Raw genomic sequence first — 22,014 nt, forward strand, 5'->3', positions numbered from 1 at the left:
ATTGTATATGGTTTAAGTGCGAAGAAAATTATGCTTAATTATAAAGCCAAAACGAAAAACAAAGGGGGGGGGTTAATAGGAGTGAATGTAACAGCAGATTTGGTAGATTGCGAAGCTCAGCAAGAACGAAAAAATCTTTAACAAAGCATTTTGGGTGACCGATAAAATCTGAAATCTTTCAGACTGTTTCTCTCTCTCATTTTTTTTAATTACTTTATTTCAACCCTAGTTTATTTATCTATTAATCTGTTTTTCCCTTTTAACATTAAATGCTTATTTATCTTGTAGAGACATTAGGATTTTTTTTTGGAAGTAGGCAAGATGAAACATTAGCATCCGCCTTCCCCGGGATTCGAACCACGGACCTCTGGATACCGGCCCAGTGTGCAGAACCACTAGACCACGAAGGCAGAGAGCGGGAGAAATACTTTATATACTCCCCTTTTTAAAGGGCGACTAGAGTTTTAGGGGACCTAGTCGCCATATCCTGGGTGTAGAAAATCATCATCCACAATCCTTTTAGTTCGGGCGCCACTGTAGAGACATTAGGAATTTTTTTGAAAGCAGGAGATATGTGAAAAATGAGCAATACCCTTGCCGAGATTCGAACCACGGACCTCTCGAATACGCGTCAAGCGTGCTGACCACTACATCACGAAGGCATGCTAAGAATGCGGGGGAAATACCTTATAATGTCACGAAAAAAATCTCATTTGAATCTATTTTAAATTCATTTTTTTTGGAAGCTGGCAAGATGAAACATTAGCAACCGCCTTCGCCGGGATTCTAACCACGGACATCTGGATAACGCCCAGTGTGCAGAACCACTACACCACGAAGGCACGCTAGGAAAGCGGGAGAAATACTTTATAATCTTAGCTAATTTAATATCTCTCTTGTTTTATCACTTGAAGTAATTGCTTCATCTTGTCTGGCTGTCGAAAACGTTACCCATATACATTAATAGTCACCTATATGAGGAATTGAAATGTTTCGGGGAAGGGTAATATTTGCTAAATTTCATGGATGATAAATGCATGACAGCATAACGTAACGAAACGTAATGAATTTCAAACGTATCAGAAAGACTTGTGAAAGACTCCTGACGATAGCTGCGTTATTTAATTTTAAGCGGCATTGAAACAATAAGTGATTCTACTAATTGAGGTTTAGGATATCTTGCTTCTGGATACACAAATGCTATTTCACTCATTTTTATGATCACTATACTGCATTATAATAAAGTATTAAATGTAAGCATAAGAAAGTATTGAATGAATGAAGTTATGAAATGACTTACATTACCATGGCTGAATTTTTCATGATCCGACCACAAGGTCCAAACTGGCAGATAGGACTCGGAGCATTTAAAGACCTTGTGCGCCTGAAAATAGAGAAAACAGTCTATGGAGCAGAGAAGAAATTCATATGAACACTTTTTTTGCTATACATTATTCATATAACAACCAACATTTACAACAGTTTTATGAGTAAACACAAAAAAAAAAAAAAAAAAAAAAAAAAAAAAAAACTCTAAGATTAGTTGGTACCAGGAACGGGAAAAAAGAAAAAAAGTGTTTTCACCTCCCGTTCTACTGGACTGACTGAAGAAACTTAATTTGCATTTTTTATGCTTCAAAAGTGCGACTTAGTATTATTATATATTAGATTTACGCACCTTTTCCCAACCCCCATATTTCTATTCTACGACTCAAACTATGCACAAATATTAAATTTTGAAAAATGTGGTGAGAAACTTACCGAGAAATTTTAAATTGTTTCTCGGCGCACTTTTTTCAGCTTGCGCCAAAAATGAATTCAGTTGTTGAAATTCCTAATTTTAGAAATATATTTTCCTTTCCCTTTTTACTCCCTTGTACGAAGTAAAAAGGAAGTATTGTCATCGCGAAAAGTTTCAGGCAGCATATTTCAACGAAAATATCCATTTTGACCGCTATCGAATGCAATTTAACGATGTTTTTGCGTGACATCTATACGTAAGGACAGAATAAAGGACTCTTTTCCCCCAAAAAAATTATAAAACTGATTTAAAATGAATTCTGAAGAGAACTTTTCGTGGCGTCTGTACGAATGTACGTACGTACGTATCTCGCATAACTCAAAAACGAATAGCCTCAGAACGTTGAAATTTTGTATTATAGGACTGCTATAACATGTGCACCTCGTATTTTGGTTGCAATCGGCCGCACCAAACGTATATAAATATATTTATATATATATCCACTCTGTTACCCGGCTCAGTGATCTCAGTTTCTTTACTCTTATATGTTTGTAAATTGTACATTTTTTGCTTTAACAATGACTGAATTATGCTGTTTTTATCTTCCGGTTAAGGTTTTTATGCCTTTAGTAAATCTGTATGCAATATTTTTAGAATTATCAACAATTTAAACGTTGTTTAAGTGCCGCTAAGCATAATTATTTTTGTCATGGCAGCCATGTTTGTTTACATTTGAAACAGCAGAATAGTAGATTTGTTGCCAATCTAGAAAAGGAAGCTTCGCAATAACAAAGATAACGCCTTCTTTTATTATTGCGAATTAAATCATTCTGGAATTTATTCGAGGAAATAAGTGTTTAAGATTGTATCATAATTTTCAATACAAATAATTTTGAGTTTTCATGTATTTTTGCCTTGTCGCGACGTGAAACCCGAATTAATTGAATGAGAAATACTGAATCGTCCGTGAAAGCTGTTTCTTTTTTGTTGTTGTTTTTTGCTTAATTTCTTTTATACATCGTTTTAGATTTATTATAGTATTTGAATAGAACATGTGGCAACGATTAGATAATTCTTAAGATGATATAAAATTTGTGCATTCTGAGTTTAAAAAAATGAATGAAATATAACGCTGTTAAGTGAACCTGGGTCCAGAGTGTCGCTATGGTAAACAAATATAGTGAGTTTTAAAGAGTGCATTTATTCTATTGTAGTTTCTGCGTTATCGACGAAGTAAATTTAATTCAATTCTATAAATTTAAATGCAAGAAAAAATGCATATAATTTAATACTCCGTACAAGGAAGTAATGTGGTCTACACATCAGATTTTTTTCATTATGCACAAGCGGAAAAATAGTGCATCGTTCATTTTTTCATACAATTTTAATAAAGTGCGTAAAGCACATTTGGCGTTATTATCCGTTATAACTAATGTGGCAAATTTAAAAATGCGTCAGTATATAAATTCACGTGTGTCGTTGGAAATTTTGAATAAAAAACTCTGATTCTTTCAGGTATGCCTAGAAATACATCTACTTTAAGGTGATGGTAAAATGTTTATAGTTTATAATTTAAACATTTTTTCGGTGGTTTGGTGGTGTATTTAATTATGGCAAAGCACACTAGGGCTATCTGCCTAAGGGGAGGGACGCCTTCGTGGAGGACTTTCTAAAGGAAACTGGCTCGTATACTCGTTACACATGAGGAAACCACGAAAACACCCATGCAGCGAGTCCGTTCGCGGGATTCGAACCTCGGACCAAACTACCAGTGTTCAGCGACTTTACCGCTCGGCCGCTGGTGGGCCTAAAAATTTTTTCGAAAAAATTATAAAAGTTACTAAGAAATACAAACTTTAAAAAATAAATCAGAAAATATATGCTAACTTTATTTAGACTGTACCTAAATTTCGAACTGTGAAAAAAGGAATTAATAAGCGTGTTAAAAAACAGATATTAATAAATATATACCAGTTCAATTAGCATTAAGGCGCTAAAATGTTTAGAGCTAAATTCTTAAAACCTACTCGTGCGAATTTTATAAAACTTGGCACTTTGGCATATTTTGAGTCGTAAAATCAATATATGCTCTTTTCCTCACGTTCATTAGAACTCCCATGTAACTAGAGATGATTATTGATTTATCATCGGATAACATTCTGATCATAGCAACGCGGAAAGACTCCTCCCCCCCTCCAAAAGAAGATGGTGAATTGGAAACTTTTCCACAATATCGCTTTGACCTTCCCATTTAATGTGGCAACTTAAAAACTGTATGATATTGATACAACTATTCCTAACTTCACTTCCAAGCTCTAGTCTCAAGCCACGACTTTTGCCAATCAAAAATATACGCATGGACAATATCTATCCTGAGCATATTAGAGGTGTAATCGCAAAACGAAATAAAGTCTGGTAACTTTACTGCAAAACATGGAACCTTGACCTCAAAAGTGACATTAATAGGCTCATGAGAAAGATCAAATCCCTCATCAGTGAACACAAAAATGAAAAGTGGGGCACGAAAATGGATAATTGAAGACGGTCAATTCTGAAATTTCGTCACACGTTTGGAGAGTGATTTAAACGCCTCTCTCCACTTATAACACCCCAAGGTTTCCAATACTGAAATTAGGATGAAGTTGCTGCCTTTGCAATTCTTATGACGGAAAGATGAAAGCCGAAGAATTCTCCACGGTCTTCAGACTTTCGCCCTGAGATCTCGGTTCAAGACTGGATACCTGTGATTTTCCCTACAAAATCTGATAAAACTTTACATGATTGTGTATACTTTTTAACCATTTTCAATTTATTTTTAAAAATTTTAAACACTTTCTTGCAGTGTTATATACTAATTTAGGTTTTTCCTTCCAGTGAATACTTACGCATTTTATACTATAGTATAGTCAACGTCAGTGTGTTTGTGTGTGTGTGTATTGAGAATACGGCAAAGCACACTAGGGCTATCTGCCTAAGGGGAGGAATGCCTTCATGGAGGACTTTTTAAGGGAAACCGTCTCGTATACACATTATACTTGGGGAAAACCACGAAACCGCCCATGCAGCCAGGCCGTTCGCGGGATTCGAACCTCGGACCGAACTACCAGTGTTCAGCGATTTTACCGCTCGGCCGCTGGTGGGCCACACAGTCAACGTCAGATTAACCGGGAACAAATTAACCAGACTTTGTCTAAAAAATTTAACTTTGTTTATTCAGGAAAGATGCAAAAATTACTAATCTAAAGCATCATAGTAAACGAAAATTCCTTCGGGAAGCACAAAAAAAGATGGTAATGAGGGAGGTAACAGCAGATATTATATAAGATGATATCACCAGTATTTATAAACCGTTTTTATCTACGACAGCAAGTATTTAAATTGCACTTAACATAGAAGACATAAACATTAATAAAACATGCATTAAATTTGAATTACTAAATCTTAAAAATAAATTATTTATACAAACATTAATCTTTCGTTTCCCATTGACTCACATCGAAATACAGAATCTGATGCGGACACAACATGACTTCCCTGTACGGCCTATTTTACACATTTTTGCTGAACTTCACTTAAACTTATTTCCTCGAATTCCATTAGAGGATATACTTCTAATTCAATCAATTCAATTCTCACTACGTGGCAAAGCAAAAATACATAAAATCTCAATCTTCCTTAAAATTTGTAAACTACAGAAAAACCTTTAAATTCCAAATACAGTTAAAAACAGCTATTATTATTATTTTCTTTTACTATTAAAATTAGAGTTTCCACGCAAAAACAAGCACTTCGGCAAGCGGACAGGACGACAAAACTGAAAGTACACGTTTGTTTTCACTGGCAGAACGACACTGCAGTTGGTGCACCAACTGACTTTATTGACTATTCTACTAAGAGGTCAATAAAGAAATGCGGCCTGGTGAGGCCTAGCTCTACTTAAATTTTTAAACTGTTGATTATTCTACAACTATTGCATTCAGGTTAACTAAAGGCATAAAAACCTTAACCGGAATATATGAAAAATATAATTCGATCACTTTTAAAGCAAAAAATGCATAATTTACCAATATATAAGGTAAAACCCTGAGCTCACCGAGGCGGGTAACAAATTAGGAATATGTATATATATATACATAATTGAAAAAGAAATGTAAAGCTAACTAGTAATGAGACGTAAGACCTATTTGGTCTCAAAAATTTTTTTGCGCATAATGCTGCAAAAAGATACGAAATAATAGTAGGTAGAAACATTGCAGCGATCTTGCTAAAAAGTTACCAGGAGCTGTAGCTCCACGAAATAGTTCAACGCTGTATTAGTAAAATATGAACTAAGAAGAATTTTTTTTAAAAATTTTATCTGGAAAAACTGGAAAAAAACTGTAAACACGCGATGTGATTCACAGGCTCAGATCAATCACATCGCGTGTTTACAGTCTTTTTCCAGTTTTTCCAGATAAATTTTTTTTAAAAATTCTTCTTAGTTCATATTTTAGTAATACAGCGTTGAACTATTTCGTGGAGCTACAGCTCCTGGTAACCTTTTAGCAAGATCGCTGCAATGTTTCTACCTACTATTATATATATATATATATATACTCAATTGTATATATTGTAAAAAGCTAATTGTCTTCAGACATATACTGTTACTATACTGTTACTAAAAAAATGGGCCTATTTCCTGCCTTTAGACTGTCTATTAGCTCTTGGACAGCGAATATGCCTTTTTCTTAAATTCTTAATCATTGCGACACGACAATTAGCCAGAAATTAATTAATTTCCATTCACTAGTATTTTCAAAAAATCTTAACAGACGGTCTCTCTCAGATAAGAACTCCACAAAATACATCCCTCAAGAATTCCAAGTCCCACCCACTACCATAAATTACTTCACCCAAGTCTTACCGACTGATATTATTCAAAGCCCCTACTGCCGCTAAGAATTTTCGGACACCCTACACTTCTGAGTCAGACACGAAGAGAACACTTTGCCAACTCCCCCACTAGAAAGAATGTAAGTTACTTAATACCTTTCTGGCCTTTATATCTTCATGTACATTCACTGATCTTATTTATATTATATTATTTTTATATTATTTTTATATTTTCTTTGATTTGTTTTTACGAAGTTTGCATTATTTATCTTTTTTATAATGAGACATTATTTTCTCTTGAATGGCATTTTAACCATAAAATGGTTATTTTCTGACTTAGACCAATTAATTGTCACAATTTACAAATACTAATGCACTTCCTATTCCTCTCAACCATATATATATGGCCTTTTATCTTTTTCTGGCCTTTATATCTTCATGTACATTCACTGTTCTTATTATATTTTTTATTTTTATATTATTTTTTATTTGTTTTTACAAAGTTTGCTTTATTTATCTTATTTTGTAATCTATGTTTATTTCAACTTTACTTTGAATTCGATTTCATAATGACAATTTCCAATGTTTAATTTCTACAAATAATATAGTACTCAAATGCGTAACGATGAAAGTGTCGGGGACGGTTACTCGAGTTTTACAGGATTTCTCTACAGTAATTGATTTTTACTCCAAATTGAATTGACTAAAATGCTTCATGAGAATAAGTTCTTTGAGTATCAGCATTAGTTCATAATTCCTACTATTCGCGGAAATATTTGGCCTGACTAGAATTGCCGGTTTGGCTTTAACTTATAACTCGAGTAAAGACGAAACACTTTCGTATTTACGTATTTTTATCAATTATTGTTCATTGAACGGGAGTTGCTTTGTTCCCCTTGAAAAGTCAACTAATTTCCGATCAATGACAATGATTACATGTTTTAATTTTTCCTTTTACAATTGAAATATTATTCTTCGTGATGATTTAACTCCAGTCCCCGTTAAAACATTATTAACATTTTGCTTTCAAATTACTTCAAAACATCTTTCAAAATATAACTTACCAGTATGGATGCACACTTTTAAAATAATTCTACTTTAATTAAACTTAGGAGATAATATAATCAGTTAATCAATACTGTTTAGGAAATAAATTATATATATATATATAATTTTGGTAATTATCTAAAAAGAGTGAATTCATTGTTAGTAAATTTAAATCCGAAAATTGTTTTAAAGTAACTTGAATGTATGTAAATTGTTAAAAATGTTTAACAGGGGAAAATCATGAATAATAAAATTTCAGTTGTAAAAAGAAATTAAATTAAAAGCAAGTAATTAAATTAAAAGCAAGTAATCTTTGCCATTGATCGGAAATTAGTTGACTTTTCAAGGGGAACAAACCAACTCCCGTTCAATGAACAATAATTAAGAAATAAATACGAAGGTGTTTCGTCCTTTACTCAAGTAATAAGGAGATGCCAAACTGGCAATTTTAGTAGGCCAAATATTTCCGTGAATTGAAGGAATCAAGAACCAATGCAGAGCACCAAAGAACTCATTCTGATTAAGCATTTTCGATAATTCAATTTTGAGTGAAAAGCAATCCACGCAGTAAAATTGATAAATTACTTGAGCAATTGTCCCCCGACACCCTCGTGTTTATGCATTTTAATTCAAAACTATTCGTAAAAAATTAAACATAGGAAATTGGCATTATGAAATAGAACTCAAAGTAATTGAAATAAACATTAGAAAATTACGAAATATAAGAAATATAATGCAATCTTTGCAAAACCAAATCAAAAAATAAAAAATATATAAAAAATCTGAAATGTTTCAGATTTTAAATTACGTCCAAAGGGGCGTTTTTTAACATTTTGTGTGTTACCTTTCTTTATTAAATATCACGTTCCTCGCACTTAAACCATAAGATCCAGTGCAACAGCAATATCGCAAAATAGTTTTAAAACGAGCCTATCTTTAGCATTTCCGATACAGAGACTCACGCGCTGGAGATAAAAATGTTTTTTCTGCACAACGTTGCCATTGCTCGCTATGAAATCCTTGAGTTTGTTAATCAAAAATTCGTCAAAGTTTTAAAAAATAGGAAATCGATCATAAAACAAATTTCAAATTTCAAATTTGGTCTTCCACATGCTCATATTCGTTGGAGGATTACGTTATTCAAAATTCGATGACTCTATGTACCGTTGTTTTATGACAATGCGAGAAATATACATACATTTACGCAGATTTTCATTATTTAATTTCTTCAAATATAATGCAGGACTCTAACATTTTATGGCAACAGTTTGAAAAGTGAACCGACATTTATCCGTCCGACGCAAAATGCCAAAACGAAAGTAATAGTCCTTCGGGACTCAAGTCCCTTTGGACTAAAAATTTAAATTTAAAATATATATACTAAGAAAATTGAATGTACATGAAGATATAAAAGGCCATAAAGCTAACTTAAAGTTAATTAAAATTTAAATTATGAAATTTTAATTGCATACAAATAAAAGATTAATTATTGCTGCGAACTAATTTACAATATCATTTAAATTCTGAGATATGTAAATTAAGTGCAAGTATCTAAAACCATGAAAAATTATATAATATTCCAAAAAAATTAATCCTAAAATATTTCTAAAAATTTCTAAGTCTAAATTAATTTGCATTAGTGAATAATTGTTGAGCAGACAGGAGACAGATCTTATCAAGGGGAAGTTGCCTCCAAACCTAAGTCTCAGAATTTAACTGATATTGTAAATTATGTTCGCATCAATAATTAACCTTTTATTTGTATGCAATTAAAATTTCATAATTTAAAATTTTAATTTTAATTAACTTTAAATTAGCTTTATACGAATAAAGAATGTTTGTTAAATTAAAATTTCATTGCTTAAGCAATGGCGCGAGAGAATTATTTAAATTTAATTTAATTTTACTATTTATTCTTATAAAACAAAGTACATATTTATATATACTATTGGTGCGGCCGATTGCAACGAAAAACGTTGCATAACTAGATGTTAGATGTTATAGCACTCCGATATACAAAATTTAAAAGTTCTACGGTTACTCGTTTTTGAATTACGCGAAATACGTACGTACAGACGTCAGAAAATGTCTCTTCTGAATCTATTTTAAATCCACTTTACAATGCATTTTGGAAAAAAAAATCTGATGTGTACACAACATTACTTCCTTGCAGGGAATATTAAATTATACAGTGAATTTTTTCTTGCATGTCGTTTTAATTATTGGATTGAATTAACTCTACTTCGCCAACAACGCATAATAAACCACAATAGAATAAATGCATTCTTTAAAAGTCACTCTATTTGTTTACCATAGCAACACTCTGGCGCTAGATTCATTTGACAGTATTATACTCGTATTTCGTTCATATTATAATTCAGAATGCACAAAATCTATATCATTTAAAGAATTATATAATCGTTGCCACATTTTCTATTCAAATACTATAATAAAGCTAGAACGATGTATAAAAGAAATTAAGCAAACAAAACAAAACAAAAAAAAAAAAACAGTTTTTCAGAGACGATTGAGTATTTCTCATTCAACTAATTCAGTTCTCACTTCGCGACAAGGCAAAAATGCATAAAAACTCAAAATATCTGTATTAAAAATTACGAAGTAAATCTTAAACACTTATTTCCTCGAAAGAATTCCAGAAAGTATTAAGCATGATTTAATTCGCAATAATAAATGAAGACGTTATCTTTGTTGTTGCGAAGCTACGTTTCTCTAGATTGGCAACAAATCCACTACTCTGCTGTTTCAAATGTAAACAAATATGTCCGCCATGTTATTTAAAACTTAACCGCACTGAAACAGCTTTTAAATTGTCGATAATTGTACAAATATTGCTTCCAGAATTACGAAAGGCATAAAAACCTTAACCGGAAGATAAAAACAACATAATTCAATCATTTTTAAAGCAAAAAATATACAAACATATAAGAGTAAAGAAGCTGAGATTACTAAGCCGGGTAACAGAGTGGATATATATATAAATATATTTATATACGTTTCGTGCGGCCGATTGCAACCGAAATACGAGTTGCACATCTACATGTCATAGCAGTCCTATATACAAAATTTCAACGTTCTGAGGCTACTCGTTTTTGAGTTATGCGAGATACGTACGTACGTACATACGTTCGTACAGACGCCACGAAAAATTCTCTTCAGAATTAATTTTAAAGCAGTTTTATAATTTTTTGGAGGAAAAGAGTCTTTTATTCTGTCCTTACGTAGAGATATCACGTTGATTTAAATCTTAAGAAAGCGAAAAAACGCTATGTGCATCGTCTTCTTCCAAAGCACGTCGCTCAACGCAGGACACGCTGCAGAATTCTATATGAGAAACACTTATCCAAAGAAAACTGGAAAACAATTGTCACAATAGATGAAGCATGGGTGTATTTAAATGATTGTAACAAAAAAAGAGCCATTTATTATAATAAAAGGGGAGAAAAAAATTTAAGTACATGGTTCAAAGAATCGAAAGAAAGTTTTTCTAAGGGATTCATGATTGTTGCTGGTTTTTCTTATAATGGCAAGTGAAAAATAAAGAGAGTGCAAAAAATGTCAAGATTAACTCCAAATACTATGAGAAATATATTTTATCGCCAATTTTTCTGAATGAAATACCATCGCTTTACCCACAGTGCCATCCATCTGTGAGACTCCATCAGGACAAAGCTAGCAGTCACACATCAAAATGCACTGTAAATTTCCTAAAAGAAATGGAACAAAAAAGTGGTATCAAGGCCATACCCTTCACTGATATCCCTACTAAATCTCCCGATGTGTCACCTATGGATTTTTGTGCTTTCGGACTTTTAAAAACTGCATTAAAGGCGATAGAATTTAAACCCTAACAGGACTTTGGAAAGCTGTTCGGGAGGAATGGGATAGAATACCTCTTTTGCCACTTCAAAAGGCATTATTATCCTGGAAATTGCGGTGTCGAAAGATAGTTCAGAATAAGGGATGTCAAATAGAATATTTAAAACACAAAAATTGTATATAAGTTAGTTTTGTGAATACAATATACGTCGTCTAAAAAATGTGTGAACAGCCTCTGTATTGCAGTTCATGCTACATGTATTGCTTTTAAATCACTGAATTTGTTTCAGCAATTCTAATTTGAAAGATAAACAAAAAGTCTTACGTTTCGGGCTTTGGCAGTACCTGCCGAGGCTTAACAGTTAAAAAACTGTTAACCGTAGCTTAACAATTATAAAAACTTGCTAAAATAGTTAAAACATAAAGTATTTAAAATATATAGCTAAAATATTTCTAAAGACAAAATAGCATTATTATTGAAAATGATATAAATAAAAGCAAAATATCTGCATTATTTTATGAAAATCGGCGTGATCGGCAGTTATCCGAATAAAGTGCTATCCGAAATGGCTTTACCCAAATCAATACGGATTGAGTAGAATTGTAATCTTTGCATCAGCGTTACACAATCGAAGATAAACGTACTGTTTACGAAACCTTTTCATCCAACCATTATGCGTAAGGATCAGTGCGGGGTTTTACCGAGCTCGATGCATATCTATATATCAGTGTTGTCACTTGTCAGCTGAGTACTTCCACGTAGATAGCATGAGAAGAAGATGGAGGAGGTGACAAAGCTTACCCCTGTTCGGAAGAAGAATGCGAAGAAGGGCTGACGCTGGACAAGCAGAAGGCTGGCCGAAAGTCGGAGCAGTTACTCGACATGCCACCCGCTCCACGACGCAGCTGGGAAATAAACAAGAGTGTCGGTCACGCATATCTGCGAGTCAGTGGAGTGATCGCTGTTGCTCCACTAAGGCACCGGTCCATGTCTTCTGGAGAGGCAGTGACGTAACGATAAAACAACGGTGTGTAGCAACAGATAACGAGCGGAGGAGGAAATGAGCTCACGCAGTTCTATCTGCCGAAGGGGGCGCAGAAAACGGTACAACGCTCCTGTCTCTTGTGCGAAGATATTTCGTCAGACTAAATGCGTCTTGGATAGAGGGAGACTAGTCTAAGGTGCAATAATACTTTCGAAGAGTAAAAATCCGTATATAGCAGAGGTGGCCAAATTTTATATCCGTAAAAGCGGAAATTCAGAAATTTCAGGAACTGCAGCTGGGGAGTTATATCTTTCTATAAAAATGGTAAATATTTTTTAGAAAGAAACCTTTCAAGGAAAGTGACAAGAAATTCGTAGTTTTTTAATCATAGCAAAATAAATCCATTTACGATATTCCCGTTAAAGCAGTTTTCCCACTTAAAATGCTCCCTTCTTAAAAAGTCATGAAAATATTTTCCTACTTTTAATAATCTTAAATTTTCTTTCGTAAAACGTTCTACCTTGAAATATTTTCCCTTTTGAGAAGTTCTCACTAATTTTTCAGAAAGCAGAATTTTTCTTTTATTTTGATACACCAAGACATTATCACTGAATGTGACTATTTACCCAGTTTGAAATAGAAACGGAAGTTAGCAATCTTCATTTTAGAACAGTGACGTCTTTTTTTTTCTATCATAACCTCTCGACTGACAACATAACAGTTCCTGTCATCATAATGGTTAGGAAGATCCTTAGATGAATTAGCCAATTAAAGTGAGAAAGCCCGCTAAATTTTGGTCATATTTTTTTCATCTTTTTTACAGTATAAAACGTAAAAAAGATGATCTTTCTGAAATTAAAAAATCTGTTGTGTACACCACATGACATCCTTGTACGGAATATTAAATTATACTCATTTTTCTTGCATTTTGTTTAAACTTATTGGATTTATTTATATCTACTTCGCCCACAGCACATGAGCCACAATAGAATAAGTGCATTCTTTAAAATTCACTCTATTTATTTACCATAGCGACACTTGGCGCTAGGTTCAACTAACAGTATTATATTTCGTTCATATTATAACTCAGAATGCACAAAATTTGTATCATTTAAAGAATTATCAAATCGTTGCCACATGTTCTATTCAAATACTATAATAAAACTAGAACGATGTATAAAAGAAATTAAGCAAACAAAACAAAAAAAGAAACAGTTTTTCACAGACGATTGAGTATTTCTCATTCAATTAATTCAGTTCTCACTTCGCGAGAAGGCAAAAATACATAAGAACTCAAAATATCTATATTAAAAATTACGAAGTAATAAATCTTAAACACTTATTTCCTCGAAAAAATTCCAGAAAGGATTAAGCATGATTTAATTCACAGTAATAAATGAAGGCGTTTATCTTTCTTTTGGAAGCTACGTTTCTCTAGATTGGTAACAAATTCACTACTCAGCTGTTTCAAATGTAAACAAGCAATGGCGGCAATCAAAATAAGCTTAGCGGCACTTAAACAACTTTTAAATTCTTGATAATTCTAAACATATTGCATACAGATTTACTAAAGGCATAAAACCCATAACCGGAAGATAAAAACAACATAATTCAATCATTTTTAAAGCAAAAAATGTACAATTTACAAGCATATAAGTGTAAAGAAACTGAAATCACTGAGCCGGGTCAGAGTGGATATATTTATAAATATATTTATATACGTTTGGCGCGGCCGATTGCAACCAAAATATGAGGTGCACATCTGCTTGTTACAGGAGTCCTATATACAAAATTTCAACGCTCTGAGGCTACTCGCTTTTAAGTTATGCGAGATACGTACGTACATACGTTCGTACAGACGCCACGAAAAATTCTTTTCAGAATTCATTTTAAAGCAGTTTTTTAGTTTTTTGGAGGAAAAGAGTCTTTTATTCTGTCCTTACGTACAGATATCACGCAAAAACATCGTTAAATTGCATTCGAAAGCGGTCAAAGTGGATATTTTCGTTGAAATATTCTGCCTGAAGCTTTTCGCGATTACAATACTTCCTTTTTATTTCGTACAAAGAAGTAAAAAGCCACTAGTTCACCTTTTCTATCGCCTTTATATTGGTATGGTCAATTTCTAAGATATTAAGTAATTTTTTTACAAGATTAAAGTAATGAAAGCTTTTAAATAATGAATAAAAGTTTCAATTAATCAAAGATTTCGGGGAGAACATGATAAAAATCCGATATAAAATTCCTGTAATCAGATTCTGTTTTGCATACTTAAGTTAAATTTAACTAACTAAGTTTAAAAAATAACAATTTGCTGAAATTAAAATTCAGAATTATATTTTAAAATCGGAATTTAGTTAAAAGTAAAATTTGACATGAATGATTTAAATTCTATTTAAAAATAAAAAGCAAATGTTTAATTTCAAAACACTTACTCGACTGTTTTGTGAATACTAATTATGTTTTGAAAGAAGATGTTCCCGTTTAAGTAGCCTTCATTTGGATGAGTTTCTTCAAAAATCATCCAAACTAAATAAGCAGTTTTGCTATAATATGGCTATTTATAAACACGAATAAATAGTTCTCGTTCCGCGCGTGGTTTTAAAAGTCCATACTATATAAATATTAATTTTTCTAGAAGGTATTCATTCTCCTGCACCTTCTCCTCCTGGAAGAAAGCCAAGTAATTTATTTTTATCACAATTGTCAACCGATCTCTACTGTAGTAATTATGTAAATTTAAATTTAAAAAACGAAGCGGTCTTCACAAGAATATACAATGCTTCTCATGTCAATGAAGAATGATGCATTAATTTTAAAAATAGAACCAGTGACACTTAACTTACATCCACTCATCTCGAATAATAAAATTATATCCGTTGAAATAACTAAGATGAAACTGAAATCGAAATACTAAAATTATTTTAATATAAACTCTTAAGTTAAACCTATGTCTTTGCTCAAAAGGTAACAGTTTGTTTCTTTCCCACCAATATCGTGAAGGACGATTACTCGGAGCTCCCATTTTAAATTATTCAGACATCCAGCAAGATCCAGCAAGTCTTGATCGTACAAAAACGTCACATTTCCTGAGTCAGAAACCTGGTTCGTGTTCAGTATGACAAAGTGTCCTCAAGGACAGCTTAGTTTCTCTCCCACCTATATCGTGAGGACGAATACTGGCAACTTACATTTTAAATTATTCAGACGTCAAGCAAGATCCAGCAAGTCCTAGAGGATTTGAGGGATCGTACAGACACGTCACGTATACTGAGTCAGAAACTTGGTTCCTGTACAGGACGACAAGAGTCTTCACGGACAGTGCTACGACATCTTCAGTACCCCGTCCAGTACAGCGGTAATTGTTGATGCTTCCCTTGATGCTGCAGCAGAGATAGTGGTGGGGCGAATGACGATACTAAACACAGAATTGGCACCACGTCGTCTTTTCAGACGAATCACGATTCTATATACAGCGTCATGATAGACGTATCCGAGTGTGTGTGTAACCCCCTGGGGTGCAACTGGCTGGATTCGATATCCTGACGGAGTACTCTGGGGGAAAAGCATTACGAGCTTCGCGATTCCAGAACCCCTGAGGGAAGACCATCTATAAGGTTGGACCATGGAAGTAAAGGTAAAAGTATGGGGGACACCAGCGATGTACCATAGGTCAACTGGTAATGCCTTCCCATACTAACACTTTGAAAAAAAAAAAAAAAAAGAGGGGGGTAATTGCAAGTTTTATAAGAATTTGCATAGACTGAAGCTTTCCAAAAGGTCTAGAGTTTTGCTATTATGGTACATCGTGCAATTGCACAGTACGCCCCGCATCCAGTATTTATTAAAAATAATGGAATAGGGCATATATAGATTACAAAATAGTCGGAATACAATTTGATATTCACAAGATAAATTGAACATCTGATTTGGTGCAACAAAAATAGGAGATAAACATAATTAATAAACAAATAAACATAATGAGATAATTGTAATTAGTACTGGCAACACAATGTTAAAATGAATTGTTATAATAATGCTAAAGAGGGTGTCCATTGGTTATTTCAGATATATTGGTTAATTGCAGTTTATAAAGTTCATGAGCGGAGCCATTTTGTCCATAATCACAGCATGTAAAAGTTCACTAAGTTTAAACTGTATGTGGACTTACACTTGACAGAGATCTAGGCCGTATGAAGAGAGTCGTTGCATAATTTTCTGAAACTTTGGATATTGATTTTTATCTTTAATTAAAAACCTTTGGAATGCCAGGAGGTCAGTTCTTGGGGATTTTATGTGAGTATCCTCAGTTAAGGGGCATGAGAAAGTGTAATGCTCAGGAGTTCCCTGTTCCTCACATATACAGATATCAGAATTTGCCAAATTTCTTGCGTAGAAATATGTGGAGAAGAGTCCATGTCCTGTTATAAAGTAATTTAGTGAAGGATTCGAGTTCAGAGATGCTAAGCTTACATTGGGCATCAAGTTATATGTGCGTCTTCCCTGTGGAGCATTGTTCCACAAATCTTGCCAAGATTTTGAAGCTAGTTGGTACTTGAAATTTGAGCGAGGCCACGGAATGATGATTTCAGTACCATCTTGATTAATAGCTGCTTCTTTGGCAAGTTCATCTGCCTGATCATTACCAAAATGGCCACTATGTCCTTCGAAGAATGCTAGTGTTTATATATAAGAGGAATCAAATTTTTGGCACGCTTCCCAACAAGAGCTCTCTGTGAACTGTTAAAGAACTACCGCTCTATTTTTCGCTGGATCGTAGATCACTCGGTAAAGTGAATCAATTCTCTGAATTAGTTCCGGAGCAGATCGTCCCTCACGTCCCCGCCACGTTACGCCACCGACCAGTAGTCTTCTGTGGCATTCATGTAGCAGAATTTGCCAAATTTCTTGCGTAGAAGTATGTGGGGAAGGGTCCATGTCCTGTTATAAAGTAACTTAGTGAAGGATTCGAGTTCAGAGATGCGAAGCTTACATTGGGAATCAAATTATATGTGCGTCTTCCCTGTGGAGCATTGTTCCATAAATCTTGCCAAGATTTTGAAGCAAGGTGTTTTAATTGGTGCTTGAAATTTGAGCGAGGCTACGGAATGATGATTTCAAGAAAGACTTCCTACTTCAATGGGTTGGACCGAGGGGGGAGGGAAGGCTATATAGACCACCGTGCAGGTGGCATCGGTAGCGGGCGTGGCTTTGCCTCTTGAACCGAATTCCGTGTAAGACCATGATATCGGTAGCGGCAATGCTGCGGCCAGTCCGCAGCGGACGCAGGTATTCCAAGTTAAACCTTCTGCCGGTGGAGTCCCCGTGTAGTACTGGCGGGGGCGCAGTAACGACCAGTAGAGCGGCCAGGCTCAAAGGTACCACACCTCATTGTGGTCTCGGTTTACAGGGAGTGGTGACCCCCGTTGACCCGTTCAGCCGTGAGGAGCGAGAGCAAATTTTTGATCCGTCGCCCGTAAGTGTGGGACGAGGCGGCAGTGTATCGTTACTTTTCTAAGCTCTTCGTGGGCATCTAGTCTGATGACCACCTCCCGCCACATACGGAGGCATTTAGGGGTTCAGACCCGGTAGTTCGGACAGTAGACTGTGGAACCGGCAAATTTAATTGATCGTATCCGAGTGAGAAGGCACCGAGGCGAACGAACATTGCTAGCTTGTACTCGTAACCGTCATACGCGCTCAACACCTGATTTGCTGGTATGGACTGTCATTAGATATACATACTGGCCACCTTTAGTTCGCATACCCGAAAATATGGATAGACACCATTGCATTGTCGAAGTGTTAAGGCTTGTGGTTGTGCCCTATCTCTGAGTGTGTGACGCCATCTTTCAGCATGACAACGCGCGACCGAGTATTTCCCATGCTGTCCTGACGCTCCTCGACACAGAGGTGATCGACTGTAGCCTTGCCAGCACATTGTCTCCCCGATTGAGAACATCTAATCATGGATTGCGAAAGAGTATCACGCCACGACTAGCCAGACGCTACGATTTATGAATTCTAGCATAAAGTTGAAGCATCATGGTATGAAGAAACCGTATTTATCACCGAAGCTCAGTTTGACATAATGACCAGCCCAGAATTAAGCCATTGTTGCTGACAGACATGGCAACTTTGTATATTGCATCCTGCACCTAGTGCAAAACCACCTGCAAGTTTAATCCTGCCTTCCACCAATCATGGTATGAAGAAACCGTATTCATCACCGAAGCTCAGTTTGACGTAATGACCAGCCCAGAATTAAGCCATTGTTGCTGACAGACATGGCAACTTTGTATATTGCATCCTGCACCTAGTGCAAAACCACCTGCAAGTTTAATCCTGCCTTCCACCAATCATGGTATGAAGAAACCGTATTTATCACCGAAGCTCAGTTTGACATAATGACCAGCCCAGAATTAAGCCATTGTTGCTGACAGACATGGCAACTTTGTATATTGCATCCTGCACCTAGTGCAAAACCACCTGCAAGTTTAATCCTGCCTTCCACCAATCATGGTATGAAGAAACCGTATTTATCACCGAAGCTCAGTTTGACGTAATGACCAGCCCAGAATTAAGCCATTGTTGCTGACAGACATGGCAACTTTGTATATTGCATCCTGCACCTAGTGCAAAACCACCTGCAAGTTTAATACTGCCTTCCACCAATTTTTGCTTTTGTTTTCCTTTCTGGTGTAGAAACTGTAATGCAATTTACACAGCGAAAAAAAAATGGGACAGTTCTTCTGTATCTCCCATTGTACTGGTTTGATTGACGAAATTCAAACTGCTTTTTTATATATCTCGAAAGCGCGACTTAGGATATGTATTAGATTTTTATACACCATTTTTCAAACATAGGTATTTTGACACAAAATTGGACTTTTTCTGAAATAACATATCATTTTTTTTTTTCATATTTCCATTCTACGACTCAAATTGTTCAAATTTTGTAATTTTTGGTGAGAAATTTATGGAGAAATTTAAAAATTTATCTTGCCCGATTTTTTTCAGTTTGCGCCAAGAATAATTCACTTGGTGGAATTCTTAATTTATAGTAACCTATTTTCCTTTCCTTTTTTTCATTGTAAACGAGGGGGGAAATGTCATCGTTCATTATTTCAAATAATTTTAACAAAGTCCATAAGACACATTTGGCGTTACTATCGCTTATAACAAATTTGCCAGATTTCAAAACGCGCCAGTACGTAAATTCACATATATCCAAGGAAATTTTGAATAAAAATTTCCTAGGATTTCCTAGAATAATTCGCAGATATGCTTAAAAATACATCTACTTTTTAATCTTTGGTAAACGTTTTATAGGATATAATTCAAAATGTTTTTCGAAAAATTTATAAAAATTATTTAAAATACAAATTTTAAAAATAAATCGTAAAAAATAGGATTATTTGGAATGAACCTAAATTCCGAATTCTGGAAGAAAGAACCAAGTAAGTTTAATTAAAAAAGAGGTATTAATAAATACATATCAAATTCAATTAACATTCAGGAGCTAAAATTTTGAGATCTAATTTTTAAAAAACTACTGGTGCCATTTTTACAAAATTTGGCAGTTTGGCATAATTTGAGTCGTAAAATCGAACTTTTTGCATGACATCTGTACATATAAACAGAATAAAGAACTCTTTTTTTCCGAAACGCATTGTAAAATGGTTTCAGATGAGATTTTTTTCGTGATGTCTGTATGTACGTATGTATGTATCTCGCATAACTCAAAAATATATATACGCTTTGTTACCCGGCTCGGTGAGCTCAGTTTTTTTAATTCCCTGTGTTGGTAAATTGTGCATTTTTTGCTTTAAAAGTGATTGAATTATTTGTTCTTATGCTCCGGTTAAAATTTTTATGCTAGTTGAATGGAATAGTTGTAGAATTATCAACAAATTGAAACTCTTAGTAGAACAGTGAATTAAGCCAATCTTTGCACCAAATTCAGTGCCTTTTTGCAGAGTGGGACTAAAAGTAAATGTTCCGTTTTGAGCAACGAAAAATACACCTTCTTCTCACTGGTCAAATTGCTTGTTTTTGCATAGAAACTCTGATTTTAATTGTAAAATGTGTTTTCCTTAACTATTTTTAACGTATTATGTTTTTCTGTATTTTTCAATTTTTAATAAAGATTTTTTGAGTTTTTGTATATTTTTGCCTTGTGTGAGGAAGGGAGAACTGAATTAATGAATGAGGAATATATCTCTAATGAAATTAGAAGAAATAGGTTTAAATGAAATGCAGGGTAAATGTGTAAATACGCCATACAAGAAAGTCTTCCAAACTATGAGATGTAAACAAAATGTAACTGTGGGATGTAAACACGATGATTGCACATAAAAGCTTCCGTTGTTTTAAAAAATGGGGACGATTCTGTATCTCCCGTTCTACTGGGCCGATTGACGAAATTCAAATTGCATTTCTCATGTCTCGAAAGCGCAAATTAGTATATGTATTAGATTTATATATAGCATTGTTCTAATATAGGTATTTTGACTCAAAACCGGACTTTTTCTAAAATGACATCTCAACATTTTTCCACTGAATTTCTGGCAAAAAGACACTGGATTTGGTGCACAGACTGGCTTAATTCACTGTTCTACTAAGAGTTTCAATGTGTTGATAATTCTACAACTATTGCATGCAGATCAACTAAAGGCATAAAAAATTTAACCGGAGCATAAGAACAAATAATTCAATCACTTTTAAAGCAAAAAATGCACAATTTACCAACACAGAGAATAAAAAAACTGAGCCGGGTGACAAAGCATATATATATTTTTGAGTTATGCGAGATACATACATACGTACATACAGACATCACGAAAAAATCTCATCTGAATCCATTTTAAAATGCGTTTTGAGTAAAAAAAAAAGAGTCCTTTATTCTGTCCAAACGTACAGATGTCATGCGAAAACATCGTTCAAATGGATTAGAGAGCACTCAAAATGGATATTTTTGTTGAAATATAGTACCCAAAATTTTTCGCGATTACGATATTTCTTTTACTTCTTACAAAGAAGTAAAAAGCAACGATTTAAATTATTTCAAGAAGCAAAAACTGTAATGTTCATCATCTTCATCTGAAACATTTGCTACTGTGTAAAAGTGTAGCATTCTTTACGACAAGCCTCTTTCATGAGAAAAATTGAGATTTTCTCAGTCTAAATGTTAAGCATAGCTACATTTGAATAATTTTAACAGAAATTGCTAATAATTTACTCTCGTAAAAGTGGAAAGAAAGACTTTGAAAGGGGTAAAGAAATTTTCAGTAGAAGGTTTTGATTATAGTACATCCTTTGTCAGAAAAGTTCCAGGACATAGGTCATAAAAATAGACAAATTGCATTTATGAAATAATGATCCTAGATGCTATTAAAACAGTTCCCTAGGCTATCTATACACAGCTGCCGACGTTTATGAAGGTCTTAGAAATAGGCAGAGAAATCTTCAACTGCGATGCTTGCAAGCTCATTTGTTACATTCCGTTGAATGTCTGCAATAATCTTGGTG

General features: G+C 34.2%; 1 protein-coding gene across 8 annotated transcripts in view; it reads right to left on the reverse strand.

Moving 5' to 3' along the window:
* The window catches only part of LOC118182387 (NAD kinase-like), a 216,648-nt gene that overhangs the window by 78,798 nt on the left and 115,836 nt on the right, over nt 1–22,014 (reverse strand). For 6 of the 8 annotated variants that reach the window (XM_035351739.2, XM_035351744.2, XM_035351758.2 and 3 more), the window contains one exon: nt 1,301–1,384. In XM_035351739.2, the coding sequence (XP_035207630.1) occupies nt 1,301–1,384 (84 nt within the window). Of the gene's footprint in view, nt 1–1,300; nt 1,385–12,299; nt 12,463–22,014 lie in introns of those variants that run through there. The other 2 variants (XM_035351752.2, XM_085816490.1) reach the window with 2 other exon arrangements.

The sequence above is a fragment of the Stegodyphus dumicola genome, chromosome 5 (genome assembly GCF_044657685.1).
Source record: "Stegodyphus dumicola isolate Sdum_Otavi_A_Nest chromosome 5, ASM4465768v1".
In the NCBI taxonomy this organism is placed as follows: domain Eukaryota; kingdom Metazoa; phylum Arthropoda; class Arachnida; order Araneae; family Eresidae; genus Stegodyphus; species Stegodyphus dumicola.